We start from the raw sequence: 17,421 nt of genomic DNA, 5'->3' as shown, positions 1-17,421 counted from the left end.
GTTCTTGGACTGAAGAACCTTGAAGTAAGTTATTTTACTAGTACAATCAAATCTCTTGATGAAACAAGCTTGTATGACCACGTTTCTATTAAACATGATGACATTATGAGCATATACTATATTATTTTTCCCATGGCCTTCACTACATTTACTCAATGTTGTGTGTAGTAACTATCACATTCCACATCTTAAGATGCCTGGTGTGTATAGTAGCATTTGTTGGAATTAAATATGTCATTTACTCAGTGACCCTGCTAGCTTTTCCAGGAGGACAATAAATGTTCCAAAACCACCTTAACTGACCACTGCCCCAACTTTGGCATCCAAAGCAACAATAAAAATGTTGCTTTCTATAGTCTTTGCTATTCAGTATTAAATATGCAAAACAAAATCATCCCTAACAGCAGGGTTTATAGCACCTTGCTGGTCATTGGTTTCTAATTGAGTACTAAATCAAAATGACTACTCTTGTGTTCCTTTTTATTACAGTTTCCACTCATTTCTTCCTTTATTATGCCTTTTATGTAGCCCACTAGAATCCAGATGGTGCCAATGGCTTTGATGAGGTATAGGTGTATTGTGAACTAGTATAGGTGTACTGTGAACTATGAGATCCCTTTGTACAGCTCAGGTTTGATCCCTGCATACATATGTATCATTTTGAAGGGATTTTGCAGGCTTTTTTCCCCCACAATAGAATACTGTTATCCATTTGCCAAGATAATGACTTCCTTGTCTCACTCTTCATGGGATGACAGCAAAATGATATTTCTAGCATAAACTTGCCCGCCTCTTTTTTAATGACTGCCCCTGTTTAATAGTAGTTTTAAACACAGGCTGACAAGCTAATAACTTTTCTCATGTGCAAACCATCTGGAGATTTAGCTTATCACTGTGAGTGAAAGCAAAAGCTAAGCCTAGTTTACTGCACAGTGTTACATCACACAACAACCATACTGTTATGCCATATCAATGGGTTGACTTTGCTGAATAAAGATTTCTTCCTTTGAATAAACATGTCTGCTCTGACCTTAGACCTCATTTGTACTAGAAGGTAGAAAAACACAGCACAAGATCTGGTGCTCACACCTAGCTCAAATTGGCTTTGTCTTCATCACTTCTTTAAGCCTTGAAATCTCAAGTGTGACTAGAATTAAAGTAGTCTCACAATATTAAATAATCTGATATGGCTTATCAACACTATGCAAACACTTTTTTCTTGTAAAATGAGGCAGATGTAGGGTAGAAAGCATTTGTTTGAGAAAGTATCATTACTTAAACACATGCAGCTTTCAAAAAATTTTACTTTATTTTTTATTGAAGCTATTCATTTTCAAGAATGTTTAATAATTAATCCCCTGATTGCTTATCTATTTCACAGGGTCACAGAGAAGTCCCTGCACTCATTCAACAAAACATATGAAGCTTAGCAGGAATGAGATACTAGACCAGGTTTTCATCAGTTTTTAAAAATGTTCAGATATAATGTTCAAAAATCATATAATGAAGCTTTCTGAAATTATTAGAAAATGTAATAGAGGGGCAGTGCCTGTATTTGCAATTTTAAATAGGTCTGGTATACATGTTCAGAGATTTTTTCATGAACTGATACTGATGAAATGCCTGTAAAATGTTGACGCAGTACTGTTTCACCTTCTACCTGGCTTCTTCTTGGAGAGATGAGCAAGCTATCTACTGAACACAAATTTTTTGTAACGTCTCAGAACATATATTTTTGGGAAAAGGATGTTAATAACGTTTTTTTCCAAAAGAATACCAAGAAGACACTTTTCCTGCAAAATGCATCAGCATTAAGTTCCCGTAATGGAAAATATTCTGGTATAAAACATTCAATAGCCACTTTATCATGCTTGCAGGTTTTCTGCCCTTTTCCATTGTTGTAGGGACTATTATGATTACTAAACAGCCACTGCAAGTCCAAACGAAATGTAATGGAACCATAAAAGGAAGGCACAGTCTTCAAGGCAAAAAGTTCTCTTTTCACACACACTACCGCCTCGGCTGTTAAGCCTTCAAGGAGAACAAATACAGTGCAACTTCCCCCACCCCATATATACTCACTCAGTCATTCAATTAAACAATTAATTAAATCAAATACTTCCAGTTACGTTCTGTGTTTAAACCCTTGGAAACTAAGATATCAAATTCCAAAGTAAAAAGTGCTTCTTTATACAACAATTTCTCTTTTACTTCCTTTTCCTATCATGCCCCTGGTAATATATCAATCAGGGCTCAGACCACCGTATTGATGCAGGTGTGGCAGAGGAAGTAGAGGTCAGAGTGCAGCAGTTGATAGTTTCATATGTGCTATTCTGTCAGACAGGGATTTTTATCATGCCCTGTCTGGATAGAGCTGCTGATGTTACACAAATCACTGAGCATGACAACAGTCACCTTTAGTGCCATCTTAATGGTAAATTCAGTGGCAATCCAGTGCATAATTACAGCATTGCCTCAATCACTGTTAAGTGCAGGACTACAAGTAGAAACTCCTTCCTCCTTCTTGGATTGGGCAAGCTGACAACTGCCACTCCTCCTCATCCCCTTCCCATCTCACTCTTGTATGACCCGTGCTTCTAATCAAATTCAAGTAATCAGGGTCTCAGCTAGGGCTCAGTCGCTTTATGCCTTGTAATTGAAATGCTCATCACCCTTGTGTATGTGTTTCAGTTGTTTTAAGTTGTCTTTATAAGAAAAAGGCTAATGCACCTTGTTGATAAAATGGAGAATAGGAATTGAATCTCATCAGGCATAAGAATGTACAGGTTTGGCCTTAAGCAGGTCATATAATATTTCAGTCCATTGTCAAGCATTGCAGTTACTGAGAGACGATTAACCAAATCCTGAATGTCAGATTGTGGGCACAACTGAAAACTCTTCGTCCTCCTAATGAAATACAATATACCCAAAGTTCAATGAACATTGGAGATGCTTTTATTTACTTCAAGGCTGGAAGGTTTTCCACATGATGGTCTCTATCTCTGCTCAGATAACTTTCATGGTCCTAAGAGATCTCTTGATTAGGACTGTGCGAATTATTCTCAAATCCAACTTCATTCACCAGAAATGGATTCTCACTTTTGAAGCAGTGAATTGTGGTCTGAGTGAACATTCTCAGTTCACACACGTCAGATAAATGAATGAGTGAACGGTGTAAGCTTGTATATTTCATTATAACTACATAGTCTTAAATCACTATAGCAAGAGAGCAGGAAGGAAAATGTTTTATGTAAACATGACAATCACCGATGATTTTCTTCATGCTTCCATCCTGTCCATGAGTTACTAACAATCTAATAAAGTCAAAATAAATTAACAAAAGTAAGGATCAAAATATAAAGTGACACAGAGTTCAATGTCTTCAGCAACTGCAGCAGCAGATGTAAACCTTAACAGCCAGGTCTTTTCAATATTCTTTTCCATTGTCAACAAACTGACAGTATGACTGTAACCACAGCTATGACAGTGACACTGACGTGGTATGTTTAGGTTGTTATAAAAAAATAAAAAATAAAAATAAAATCACAGACCATGTGTATTTATCTATGTTGTTCTCCCTCCCCAAACCACATTTGGTAGCTCCCGTATCATGTGAAAGTAGTTCGGTAAATGTCCCAGAAGAACCATAAGCTTTTAAAGTCTATCTTTGGAGCAAATACAAAACTCAATACACCTCACAGAGCAATACTGTGGACACAATAGAATAACATCACCAGGTAGGCATAAAAATGCATTATCATCTTTCTTGTTCATAGGTTTATAGGTTCATAGGAGATTACTAGGCTAACAACTTAAGCGCCCTTACAATCCTAACCAATATAACATGATTTTATCCAATATATGGCCCCTTAAGGGCAAGAGGATCAGAAGGGTCTGGGCCTATGCCTTGAGTATTGTACAAATTGCCCCTGTCCATAAAGGGCATAGGTGCTGCCCCAGGTGCGAATTTGCATTTCCCCATCTTTTGATCTAAGCTGAATTTGAAGAGGCTTTCATCCAATTCTGTAAAATCTAATATCTTCAGGAAGCCCACATTTTCCAGTTCTTACTTAGAATTTGGTAATTGGCACCCCTATCATCAGAAAAATTCTATTGTCAAAGGACAATATGTAAGGGCTGCCAGAATGATATCAGTTGACCAAGATTTCTTATTGGAACTTGAGTATATGACAAGGTTATTTACCAAAAGGGGTTATCCTGAGGCACTTTGCAAAATTCTGGCAGAGGAGGTTAGACACAAAAGAACTGAGTGTGTGTATAGACCCATTTTGAGTGGGAATGTGGTCCATGACAATGACAATGGTTGTAGCATGTTACAGAACAACCAGACAGAGACAAGAAGGAAAATGGGGAATGACTTGTTGCTCATCACCACCTTTAACCAAGATGGTGAGTGGGTGGTTCGTATCATCCAGAAAAACTGGAGGATGTTGGTGGCTGATAGTTCCTTAGTAGACAAGGTAGAGGGATCCCCCAGAATTGTATATAGAAGAGGCAGATGTTTCAAAGAGATTTTGGAAATGGGGGCCCATATTGACTTGCATCCCAGCATTAGAACGCCTGGTAATTTCAAATGTGGTAGCTGTAATGCATGCGCATATATTTCTGAGACAGGTTGCACTGCATTCATTAATGGCAGAAAGTTTTACTTTCATGGTCATTTCAATTGTAATATCAGAAATTTAATTTATATATCTAACCTTCTTTTCTTCTGTCTAACCTACCTAGCTTAACTACCTAGCCTGCAGTAAGACCTGAAAACCATCCTGCCTGGACTATAAGGACCCCTACAAATAAGTTCAGCTGACTCTACTACATCCCTAAAGAAACCTGTTGGCCAATATGCTTACTCCCAACTTCCAAAGGATTTAAGAAAAGTATGTTTCACCCCTTGACCAAATTGTGTAGCTGTATTTGTTTTTAAATAATCCTAAATTAAACTAGTGTCTGTTTCAGTCAAGCTCCTGAAACCAGGTACCCAGCAGCCATACCCAGCTCTATCACATAGGGATATAGTCCTCTTTCCTTTGCTCCTTCTTTTCTGCCTTTCTATACTTCAGTAGAAGGGGTTGCAGGGTGGCTTGCCCCCCTGCAAAAACGTGATATGTCAAATAGGAGTCTGATTTACATCAGCTCCTATACAGCTATCACGTGATGGTTTCGGTAACAATATCGACTCAAATGTGTCAGTCATTTGGGTTGACATTGTGGCCATTTAGAATGTTTGTGTTTGGGTTAACTTTTCATTGTTTCGAACGGCAAATGTTTTGCCATTCGAACAAACAATAGTAAACTATATATATATATATATATATATATATATATATATATATATATATATATATATATATATATATATATATACCTCCCAATTAATGAAGAGGTAGTTGAAATCACCCATGAGTATGGCATTATGCTGGATGGTGAGTGATTCTAATAACTTCAGGTATGATGTAGAGGTTTCATGGTGAGGGACCTGTGGATAGCAAGAATGGGCCTATATTATGTTATAGAAAAGGGTGTCCATTGAACACCTTTTCATCAACCCCTAAAAAGCAAACTGCCAAATAAGTGAATGGCCACATCAGCGATTTTTGTCCAAGGGAAAAAAAAAAAAAACGCTTGTCCTACCAAAAATGACACATCACTTCAAACATTACAAAGTGGGTGGGGGTCATCCCCACACACCCCCAATGTGGGGGGCTGTGCCCCCCAACTATATATACCATATCTGAAATCACACTACAGTGGGGAAAACGTCAAACTCACAAGGATGGCCAAGTGATTTTTTTCCCAACGAAAAAAATCATTGATGTGGCCATTCGCTTAAATGGCAGTTCGCTGTTTAAGGGTCGATGAAAAGGAGTTTGGTGGACAGCCTTTTTGATAACATAATATAGACCCAGCAAGAATACGGTAATGGATTCTTGACATAGTTATTTGGACATGGAGTATCTCAAGCATGTTATATTGTTTGACTGGCCTTGAGGTGTGTTTATCCTTTATATAGGTAGATAACACATACACCTTTTTCCTCTTTCCTGCTCAGTGTGCGTCAGAATGTATGAAAGGTGTTATAGCCATGTACAGCCAGAGTGCTTTCCGTGGCTTTGAACCATGTTTCAGTAACTGCACAGATGTCAGCATTCTCCAGACTGAGATAAGATACTAAGGAGTGTAGTTTCTTGTTGAGACTCCTAGTCTTGAGCAGTAACACCTTTAGATTGTCCTGAGTGGCTTTTGTTATGCTGGACGGTTTGTCTGTTTGACAATGCCTAAAACAGGCAGTATAGGGGGTGGATAATGTTTTGGCCAATATCTGAAAGCTTTGAGGTGACAGGTGAAGACCATCCCTGTCAAAGCAGTATGGATTGTCAACCATGTCCTCCCAGGCTGACAACTATTGGACCCCTTTGGAATGTCACCAGTAGGTAAGCCAATTGGTAAAGTCGATTATTTTCTGCTGGTATTGTGGCATCATCTTTAGAGATGGTAGAATGCTGCTCAATGCTAAGGTCATACCTTCTTGTGACACATATTCTGAGAGCTCAATCACATCCCTCTTCATATAGTCCAAGGAGGTACATCTCAGGTCATTCACTCCCACATGAATTATGACTGAGTCATACTGGTACTTAGGGGTAAGGGACCTAAGTGCTTGGATGACCTCTGAGATGCTGGCCCCAACAGACAACTAACTGTAACTTTCTCCTTATCCAGCCTGGTAAGAGTGACATCAGTATGTCTCACAATGGAGTCTCCTATGACCAGGATATTGGGTTGTGGAGTGTTTTGCCTTATGGGCTTGGCACTTGTGACACAATGAGATGTAGCTTTATGCACTGTGATGGGAATTGTCTTGGTTGTATGCATGCAGACATTCTGGGGACTGCGCCTGAGTAGCCTTTGAGGTTTGGACAAGTGACATGTGAGCACTTCCGCATATGTCGGTCTATGTGTGTGGTCCTTTGTGGGTATGGTGAGTTATGTGTGAAAGTCACTGACATCCTGTTTGTTGCTTTTTTGTGTCTTTACATGAGAATCTAGCCTCCAGTGTCAATGTGTAACTATACCTATCACATAATTTATTTGTTTGTTTGAGAATTAAGTATTGTCAGTATACATAAGGCAATTGCTACATTGCCTCAGGATACCCATGTCCACCAAGCTGGAAGCAAAGATAGCAAGAAAGTGCCCATCCATGGTTGCAGGTCCTAATGTGTATAAACTCTCAGTTAACCGGCACCCATGGGGATTGGTAGATGCCAGATAAGTGTAGTTTCTAGCTGCTTGAGAGTTACTTTTAAAAATAGACCTGACAAATACTGTACCCTATACCATACCATAAACACTGTATTGATTTGATTTTAATATTGAAATACAGTAATTCAAACTTGGCTGGAATAATAATATTTTAAACTTATATTTCCACTAGAAAGCATGGCACAAAGAATGTTTTTTAGTGGCACACAGTGGAATGGAATTGAGTGAATTGAACAGAGAGAGAGAGAATGCATTTATGAAAGCAGACGCGACTGTATGTAAGAGATTGGAGAGATGTATGAAAGTGAAGCGAGTGTGTGTGAGAGATCGTGGAGAGAAAGAGTGAGTGAATGCATGTATGAAATCAGAAGTGAAAGTGTGTGAGAGATCACAGAGATGTATGAAAGCTGAAGAATGTGTGAGAGATCAGAGAGAGAAACAGCGAGTAAATGCATGCATGAAAGTTGAAGAGACTGTGTGTGTGTGAGAGATCGGAGAGAGAATGTGCAAGCTGGTGCAAACTGACAGGGAGTATAGAGCAAGTGTTCGCATTTTACTGATTTGACTTGTTCTCAGGTTTGGGGAGAGATGGAATTTATTTGTGTCTTCCTTTATAAAAAACTCTAAAACTCTAAAAACATAAGGTATGTTTCTGAGGGGGAAAACAGAAAATGCAACATATGAAAAACTGAATTGTTCATACTTTACTGTAATTCTTCGATTTTTTTCTTGTTGCTTGAGAGTTTTGGTTGCTTGGGTTCCAGTTAACTGAGAGTTTACTGTACTTGAAAGATGTAGGAGTATAGGGTGTTTGTAATCAGTTGAGGGAATGGTGCTTACTTTGTGTAATCTACAGCTAATCTAACCAGCAATGCTCCCCAACACCCAAACCAGATGTTCTGGGCACTATAATAAAGTAAGGTAGATCTAAAATTCCTAATTAAATGTGCAAATGCTGCTCATGATGCAAACTAGTTGTCCCATGAGTAATGCAGGACTGAGATATTTAATTGCTGGAACCTGTGTTTTTGGTTTTAGAGTTTGCACTGTTAGTTGTTGCTTAGATCTCTGTTGAAACTGTTTGCCCCCCCCCCCCATTTTCTGCCATGTCTTCAGTTGGTATAATTGGTTTTTACAGCTTGTGTATTATCTAACTCAAGGATCACTTGCATAAATTTTTACCTGTTAGTAACAGGCTGCATTTAATTGCTGGAACCTGTATTTTGAGAGACTGCCTTCCAGACTATCTGCAAATATACAGAGCTGAGTATATTTATTTTGGTTATAGAGTTTGTTAATTGTTGCTTAGATCTCTTTTGAAACTGTTGTCTCCCTGTTCTGAGAGACTGATCTGCAAATATACCGAGCTGAGTATATTTTTTGGTTTTTAGAGTTTGTACTGTTAGTTGTTGCTTAGATCTCTGTTGAAACTGTCCCCCCCATTTTCTGCCGTGTCTTCAGTTGGTATAACTGGTTTTTACAGCTTGTGTGTTATCTAACTCAAGGATCACTTGCATAAAATTTGACCTGTTAGAAACAGCCTGCATTTAATTGCTGGAAGCTGTGGTCTGAGAGACTGCCTTGCAGACTATCTGCAAATATACAGAGCTGAGTATATATTTTTTTGGTTATAGAGTTTGTTAATTGTTGCTTAGATCTCTGTTGAAACTGTTGTCTCCCTGTTCTTAGAGACTGATCTGCAAATATACAAAACTGAGTATTTTTTTGTTTTAGAGTTTGTACTGTTAGTTGTTGCATAGATCTCTGTTGAAACTGCCCCCCCCCATTTTCTGCCGTGTCTTCAGTTGGTATAACTGTTTTTTACAGCTTGTGTGTTATCTAACTCAAGGATCACTTGCATAAAATTTAACCTGTTAGTAACAGCCTGCATTCAATTGCTGGAACCTGTGTTCTGAGAGACTGCTTTCCAGACTATCTGCAAATATACAGAGCTGAGTATATTTTTTTGGTTTTAGAGTTTGTACTGTTAGTTGTTGCTTAGATCTCTGTTAAAACTGTTTTGTTCCACCCACCCTCCCTATTTTTGGTTTGTAGTTTAAATTTGATGGCTTTTGCAGTTGCCCACCCCACTGTAGATTTGATGTGGGACACTCCCCCAGTCCCATCTCTTTACCACATTCTATCTAATAAACTCTTTCTGCACTTGCTTTTAGTCCTTTTTAATTTAATTGCATTTTTTAAACTGTGTTTGGTCTAATACTGCTACATATGCAAGTGTGCTAGCTTGCACTGCATGTGAATTTTTTTACTACTGTTCTGTAAAAAAAAAACTGTAAGCCTGTTTCCTACCTTTTTTATAACTAGTGTTCCAGATACAGATTTGCTGTATTCAGGACTGTATTTTTAAGCTTCTGAGCCCCCCCCCCCAAGCCTTTCTGTGTTGGAGGGAAGCCTTCTAGCTTATCAGTGGGAGTGGTAAGCACTAGGTAACCTGTTTACTACATAAGGACTGGTTCTGGCCCAGAAATTGTAGTTATTGGCCGTTTGGGCAATCTCTTCCATCTCTCTCAACTTTCTGATTTGAAAGCCTGCATTTGCACTTGTTTCTGTCCTGTAACTCATCTAGTGCAGATACAGATTCTTAGTTTTAGCACTTAAATTTGCTTATTCATGCTCAGCACTTGTTCAGTACTTGTAAGCACTAAATAAGCTACTAATTACTATGGCATTCAATCTTCCTCATTACCTAGTGAAAAACAGTTCTTGTACTTATTTTTCTCACTTGCGTAGAGAAAAACAGTTCTTGTACTCACTTTCCTCACTTATCTAGAGGAAAATAGTTTTTTATTCAGGCATGTCCAATGGTCCATTCCCAGTATTCTCTCCTGTCTATCTGATGAATCTGGGCATCTTGAGGCAATGTAAAAATTGCCTCATGTACACAGACAACTCTCACCTCCTACCATCCAACACTACAACCTGTGAGAGATGCACTTATCTAGCCAAACTGGAGGTAAAGCTCTCTCCAACCAAGATTGAACTTGACAGTCATGAGGAGAAGGTAAACATTTGCACGACACCACACTCATCACATAGTCTCACTAAATCTACACCACCAAAATCCACACATAGTAACATAAAAACATTCACGGAGGCTCTCAATAATAATCTGTCTAAGCAACAGAGACCTCCAAAGCAGAAACGCAAGCAACCTCCATCCCCCAATACAACCCAAATGACACATAGCCCACAGACTCAGTGTGGCACACAACCACAGCCAATAAGGCAAAACAATGTACCCAACACACTAGTCATTGGTGACTGTATAGTCAGGCACACTGATGTCCCACTCATCAGGCTAAACAAGGAGAAGGTGCCATTCTAGGATGAAATATTCAAGAAATTATAAATACAAGCGCCTATGTGAGTGGAGAACTGTTTCTGAAGAAGTTTTGCAATTTAGCGGAATGAAAAACGTGGTGTATTTTTGCGTTTAAAAGTTAAATAAACGGTGTTAGTTGGAAGGCATCGCTCGTGGCATTTTTGTGATAGTTTGGTTCTTTTTTCGAGTGCTTTTTAAACAAGGAGAAGGTTACTGTCAGCTGCCTGTCGGGTGCCAGGATCTGCCACATAACGCACGCACTCAGGTCACTCCACAACAAGTACAAATATGACTCTGTCATTGTCCATGTTGGTGTGAATGACCTGAGACATACCTCCCGGGACTACATGAAAAGAGACATGGAAGAGCTCTCCAATCTTTTAGCCCAGCTAGGTATTACCCTAGCCCTGAGTAGCATTCTGCCATTGCCCCAAATGATACCACAGTACATGGACAAAATTATTGACTTCAACAATTGGCTAAGCTTCTGGTGTCATTCTAAGGGGATCCATTATCAGTCTGCTTGGGATGACATGGTTGACAGACCACAATGCTTTGCCACAGATGGCCTGCACCTGTCGCCCCTGGGATTCCGGATACTGGCTAAGGCTCTTGCTGCCCCTATTGTGCCTTTTTAGGTAAGGTTCAAATAACAAATTCACCACCATAACAGGAACAGGCAAGCAAAAGCTGAGGGTGATGCTACTCAATGCTAGATGTCTAAATCTCAAAATGCACTCACTCGAGGCACTCCTTAAAATGGAGAACATTGATATCTGTGCAGTGACTGAGAGCTAGTTCAAGGCTTCAGAGAGCACCCCTGCACTACCAGGCTATAACTCATACCACACTTTTCGGCCATGTAACCTGAACCAAAACACCAAAGGTGGAGGTGTGTCCATATTCATTAAGGATATCCACACCTCCAGGCTAGTTGCTCAGCATAATGCATCCGAGGTTATCCAAGTGCAACTAACTCTGGGAAAAACTGCAATCCAAATTGTAGCCTGCTACAGATCCCCCACCATGCCCAGGATTCCCACTCCTCTTTTCTTGATGTACTGGAAAATATTAGGGTTCAACCAAACACCCTAATAATGGGTGACTTCAACTACCCCACCATTAACTGGGAAAACTACTTGTGTACTAACTCCTTAGCTCAATGCTTTCTGGAATTCATAAACTCCAATGCCCTGGATCAACTTATCCACACCCCCACCAGGTGCAACAATGTCCTAGACCTAGTCATTACCAACATGAGTGACTGGTGTTCCACACCTGAAGTCAACTCCTTGTTGGTCTGATCCGACCATAAACTAATCACCCTTGATATCCACATCCCGCCCCCACCCTCATTAAGGAAACCACTGTAAAAAATTTCTCCAAAGCCAACATCATGCTCCTTAAGACAGAAGTGGTGAACTTCATGACACCAGCAGATGGACAATACAGTTACAACTGCTGAATCCTACACAAATGCACTCTATGAACACTTACACGAATGCATGGATTGTGCTAGCCCAAACAGAACCAAGATGCTATCCTCCAAGCAAAGGAAGCCAACCTGGTGGTCCCCTGCCATAAACAAACTGTACAACAGAAGGAAGAAACTGTTGCAAAAGAGAGTAAAATCCCATAAGTGGAGGAGCTCTGTGGTCAGCCTTAGTAAGAAGCTGAGATCCCTTATAAGATCCTCCAAAGCTAGCTACGAAAACAAAATAGTCACTAATTCTAAGGACAACCACAAAGCATTCTCTAGCTATGTCAAGAATCTTGATGGCAACACCCAGATCTGCTCTGAGTTACAGCACAAAGGCACGAAAATTACAGAACCAACTGATATTGCCAACATCCTGGCAGATAGGTTCAGTGCTAACTTTACCCCCCCCCCCCACCCCCTAAAGGGCCCATATCTATACAGGAAGAATGCAGAGTCCCTGTAATAACAACTATGCAGGTAAAAGCTGCACTCTCTAAAGCCAAAAACACAGCATCCATGGGACCGGACAACATCCCAGGCTGCGTTTTACACAAACTTCAGAACGAACTGGCTCCACACTTAAGCACCATGCTCAATAATAGCCTCACATCAGGCTTTGTGCCCACTGAATGGTGCACAGCAACAGTTATCCCACTCCACAAATGGGGAGCCACCACTGATCCAGGGAACTATTGACCTATTAGCCTGACGAGCCTGGTCTGCTAGGCCATGGAACGTATCATCATGGATCTCATAAACAAAGATATTGGTAACCTCCAAACTCTGTATCCCACCCAGTTCAGGTTTGTGAAAGGCAGATCATGCCTCCTGAACCTGACCAACTTCTTTGAGGCAGTCACCAAAGCCGTAGATGAGGGTAAGGTGGTTTACACAGCCTATCTTGACCTTGCCAAGGCTTTCAACACCATCCCCCATTCTGGAATTATAGCTAAACTCACTAAACTAGGTATAAATCCCTACATCACAAGATGGGTTGCCAACTGGCTCACTGACAGAACCCACACTGTAAAAGTTGCAGACTTCAAATCTGACCTCAAAGCAGTGACAAGTGGAGTACCACATGGTTCCTTCCTGGGACCTCTCCTGTTTGGTTTCTACTTCACTGAAGTACAGGCTAACACAGAAGGCCTTTGGCTAATGAAGTTCACAGATGACTTCAACCTAGGAGCCATAGTCAAGTCCCCAAATGATGTGGACATCTTACAGAAGGGCCTTGCTGAGACAGATGCCTGGTGTCAGAGCTATGGCCTCAAGCTCAATGCCAAAAAGTGCAGTGTCATCCCCTTTGGTAAAAACTCTGTACCCATGAACTACCACACAGGCAGCAATCTACTTAATACCGAATGTATGATAAGAGACCTTGGGATCCACCGAATGTGTGATAAGAGACCTTGGGACCCAGGTGGACAGTAGTCTCTCCTTTGATAGTCACATCGCCAGAGTAGTCAGGAAGTCCTTCTACGTGGCACAACTCATCATAAAAGGGTTCTCATCCAGGAAAAAAGAGGTCATTGTTCCCCTCTACTCGACACTCATTAGACCCATTATAGAGTACAACGTCCCTTTTGGAATGTACCTCACAAGACATCTGCAGCAGCTGGAAAGGCCACAGAAGTATCTCACAAAGAGGATTACTGGCTTCAAACAAATGCCCTACACTGACCGACTCAAAAAACTCCAGCTTTACTCCGTAGCATATCGCCTACTCCGAGGTGATCTCTGCCTAACATATGTCAAACCCAGAGCTGTTGGACATTCTACACCTAAAGAAATCCCAATCCTTCCGAGCTACACACTCTAGGGACCTAAACCTTGTCACCACAATAAACAGAACATGCTGGAGGGAAAGATTGCTGTCCCAGAGACTTCCCATACTCTGGAACAGGCTACCCATCTAAGTCAAGCAAAGTTCTTCATTAGCACTCTTCAAGAAAAATCTTGATGAGTGGATGTGAAATAGGAAATACACCCTGAGGATCACTTCTGTGTCTCTGCTCGACAGTGGCACAGGAAAACAACTTTCTTGGGTGGCGTAAGCCAGAGAACATTGTTGGCTAGGCTTACGTAGGCCCTTGGGCCGATAGCCTAGTACCTACTTATGAACCTATGAACCTATGAAGGTAAAGTTCAAAAGTGTTTTCATAGGGAAATTTCATCTTCTGGTTATTGCATATATACAAAGCATCAGTAACTGCCACTGTGCCAAGAGCAGTGTCACAGAAAGATGAGGCTTATATAGATCTGAAAAGCAGGTTTTACACTAACTATGCCCCAAGGACAATCAGGTAACCATACAATGTGCTTTATACTAGCAATTCACAGATCAGATAGGTGAAATCATCCCTCTCTTGCCACAAGAGTGCATACTTTGACCCTCTTAATGTAAAATGTCTGGTTTGGAACCCAAATATTAAGAAACCACAAAAAGATGCCTAATAATAACTAAGGAACACTATATACAATGTATTTCAGTGCAAGACTGCAGACTTTACAACAGTTTTAAAATGAAACTTTAAACTTTAAAGAAGTGCTGTAAATAAACAGCACAGTAAAATGCCATGGTATAATGAAAATAAGCACTGCAACTGCAAAATGATACTTAACTTCATTTGTCTTGGCAAAGATGACTTCAGATGAAAGCAAAATCTCTCAAAGTATCTGGCATCATCACCAAGCAATGAGCAGCTCAGGATAAATGAACCAAGACTTGCACAAATGTGAGTCTTATGTACAATCAGAAAAAAAAGCAAGCTTTACACTAACTATGCCCTAATGCAAACCAGGTAAGCACACAATAAGCTTTTGACCAGCAATTCTTAACTCAGATAGCTGAAATCAGCCTCTTCTGCCACAATAGAGGAGACGATGACCCTTTTAATGGAAAATGACTGCTTAGGAGCCCAAGTGTTAAAGAACCACAAACAGTTGCCTAATACTATCTAAAATCATATTTCAGTGCAAAACAGCAGACCTTACAGCAGTTTGAAAATGCAACTTTAAACTTTTAAGAAGTGCAAGAAAACAAAAATAGCACAGTAAACTTTCACAGTATAATCAAAATAAGCAATGTTCCTATATGTTTGCATCTGTACAGGGCACTGGCACAGGTCTGTACAAATGTGCTGAATTTATTTCAGCACTGGAAATACAGAAAACTAACTACTGAGCCCTCTGGCCAATAAAACAACTACAATTAGAGTCTTTTTGTGTGCTTCCCAACACAGATACACCAGGTAAACACCTACTACCACTAGATAAATAATCCCAGTCCTCCTAATATAAAAGCACAGTAAAAGAGTGTCCACAGAGAAATGCTACTAAAAACTTTAGCTTAAGGAAAAGGAATAAGTAATTCAAGATAACAACAGTGTACTTTAAACAGCTTATAAAAGTGTGATTATTCAATAAAAGTACTTTGCTTTGTAAACACTGGTCTTTATCAAAATAACAAATGCTCCTTTCAACTTATTTAGCCTGTCGAAGTGCTGTTGGATTAACCCAGGAAGTTTGAATTACGTACTTTGCTTTGTAGAAATAAGCCAAGAGCCACTTAATTGTGTAGAAATCGTAAAGGCACTAAAAACAAGAAAAGCTGATTGATAAGCCCTCCGGCCAATAAAACAATGACAGGCAGGAATCTCTAGTATGTTTCTACAACCTATATGGACCAGACTACCACCAACTGCCACTAGATGGATCTTCTGCTGTTATATTGATGTAAAAACACAGAAAGGAGCTTGCTACAGTGTACAAATACACTACTTTATCCAACAGCTAGCTAGATAATGAATTCAGAGCAAGTAAATCAGTAGAAAAATCAATGGGAAGCAAAATGCACTTTTTTTTCAAAATAAGCACAAAGAAAGGCAAATAAATAATTTCAAGATATCAGTAGCAGTGTAGATAGGGAGGAGCTTATAAAGCTCAATTTACAGTAAAGGTGGGCTTAAAAATCACCAAGTTTAAAAAGCAGATCAAGGAATGGGCAGATGGGTAGGGAAAATAACCAGAAGGAAGTCACCAACAATGCTTGTAAGTTTTACAGGTCTTGAGCCTTATCAGAAAAGACAAGGCCACAGATATACCCTGTGTATTTTAGTATCACTCAAGAAACAAATTAACCAATGGAAAAAAAGCATGTGAAATGTACAGCCTGTGTAATTTAAAGTGTCTATCTGCCACACAGATGTAAAAGACCAAGCCAAGCAGATTTCTCAAAACAGAAAGCAAAACAGTTAAAACAGAAAACATACCTATCAGTTTAAGTGACTCACAGACAAAAAAGAGATTACATTCCTCGCCTACAGGGAGTCACCAACAGTGCTTGTAGTTTTTGCAGGTCTTGTCATTTAACTTACATTCTAGTTTGTCTTCAGCTTGTCCTCTCTCCAAAAGGGACAGATAGCAGACAATGTCCTTTAGGTATACAACCTGTGGTGCTGGTACAGGCTGCACAGGTGGAATGGTCTTCATGGGGCTAAGGCTTTTTCGTAGTCCAAGGCTCATCTTTTTCTCTGCACTTCTTGTTCCTAAAAAATAACACCAGTACAAAAGTCATATGTAAACTGTCTTAAATTAATGCAAGTTACTTATTTGCTTGGTTCCAGTCAGTCTACCTAGCCTGCACATATGTCCCGATCATTCCATGTGACCTACCACACTTAGCTCAAAGTACTGCAACAAATTGTATCATTCATACTGAGAAGTCACATGCACAATGCCTCTGTATAAAACTACTATACAGAGAATCTGCAAATATCAACACATTTAGTACCACTGCATTGTCCTGGATTTATTTGAGGGACAAGTCTGGATTACTCTGCAACCTTTTTCCATTTAAGTGTAAAAAGCCCCCTGATTTAAGTATAAGAGAATTTACATATGAAGCACTAATGACTCTCTTAACAAACTTAGGTTTTATTATTTGTTTATGCCCCACACAAAGCATCAGTAGGTAACAACCATCTTTGCCTTAGTGTAAACTATATGCCCTCTGTGGACAGAGAAACTCATTTAGACTGCCCAACTTAAAATATACTATATAGTGGTATTATTTTAAAAATAAGATTGATATTTCTTATACACATGATTATGTAATATGTGTGGATATATCACTCCATTTTCTATTATATAAACCAATCAGAAGTTGTGATAAATAAATTGGGACAGAACATCGTGGATAGCAAACATACAATGACTTAAGTAAATTGCATGGTAATGCTATTTTAATTCAGATATGGCCATGCAACCCACATTGGATGGCTAAAACATGCCATATCTAAGCCTGTTTCAC

The 17,421-nt window shown here is 39.7% G+C and overlaps 1 protein-coding gene across 3 annotated transcripts in view; it reads right to left on the bottom strand.

Annotated features, from left to right (window-relative positions):
• The window catches only part of LOC122792986 (diacylglycerol kinase beta-like), a 4,078,579-nt gene that overhangs the window by 2,256,194 nt on the left and 1,804,964 nt on the right, over nucleotides 1–17,421 (bottom strand). For all 3 annotated transcript variants that reach the window (XM_044060599.1, XM_044060600.1, XM_044060601.1), the window contains one exon: nucleotides 16,487–16,657. In XM_044060599.1, coding sequence (XP_043916534.1) covers nucleotides 16,487–16,657 — 171 coding nt within the window. The remainder of the gene's footprint in view (nucleotides 1–16,486; nucleotides 16,658–17,421) is intronic.

The sequence above is a fragment of the Protopterus annectens genome, chromosome 2.part0 (genome assembly GCF_019279795.1).
Source record: "Protopterus annectens isolate FY-2018-M chromosome 2.part0, PAN1.0, whole genome shotgun sequence".
Classification (NCBI taxonomy): domain Eukaryota; kingdom Metazoa; phylum Chordata; order Ceratodontiformes; family Protopteridae; genus Protopterus; species Protopterus annectens.
This window is presented reverse-complemented; position numbering and strand designations above follow the sequence as displayed.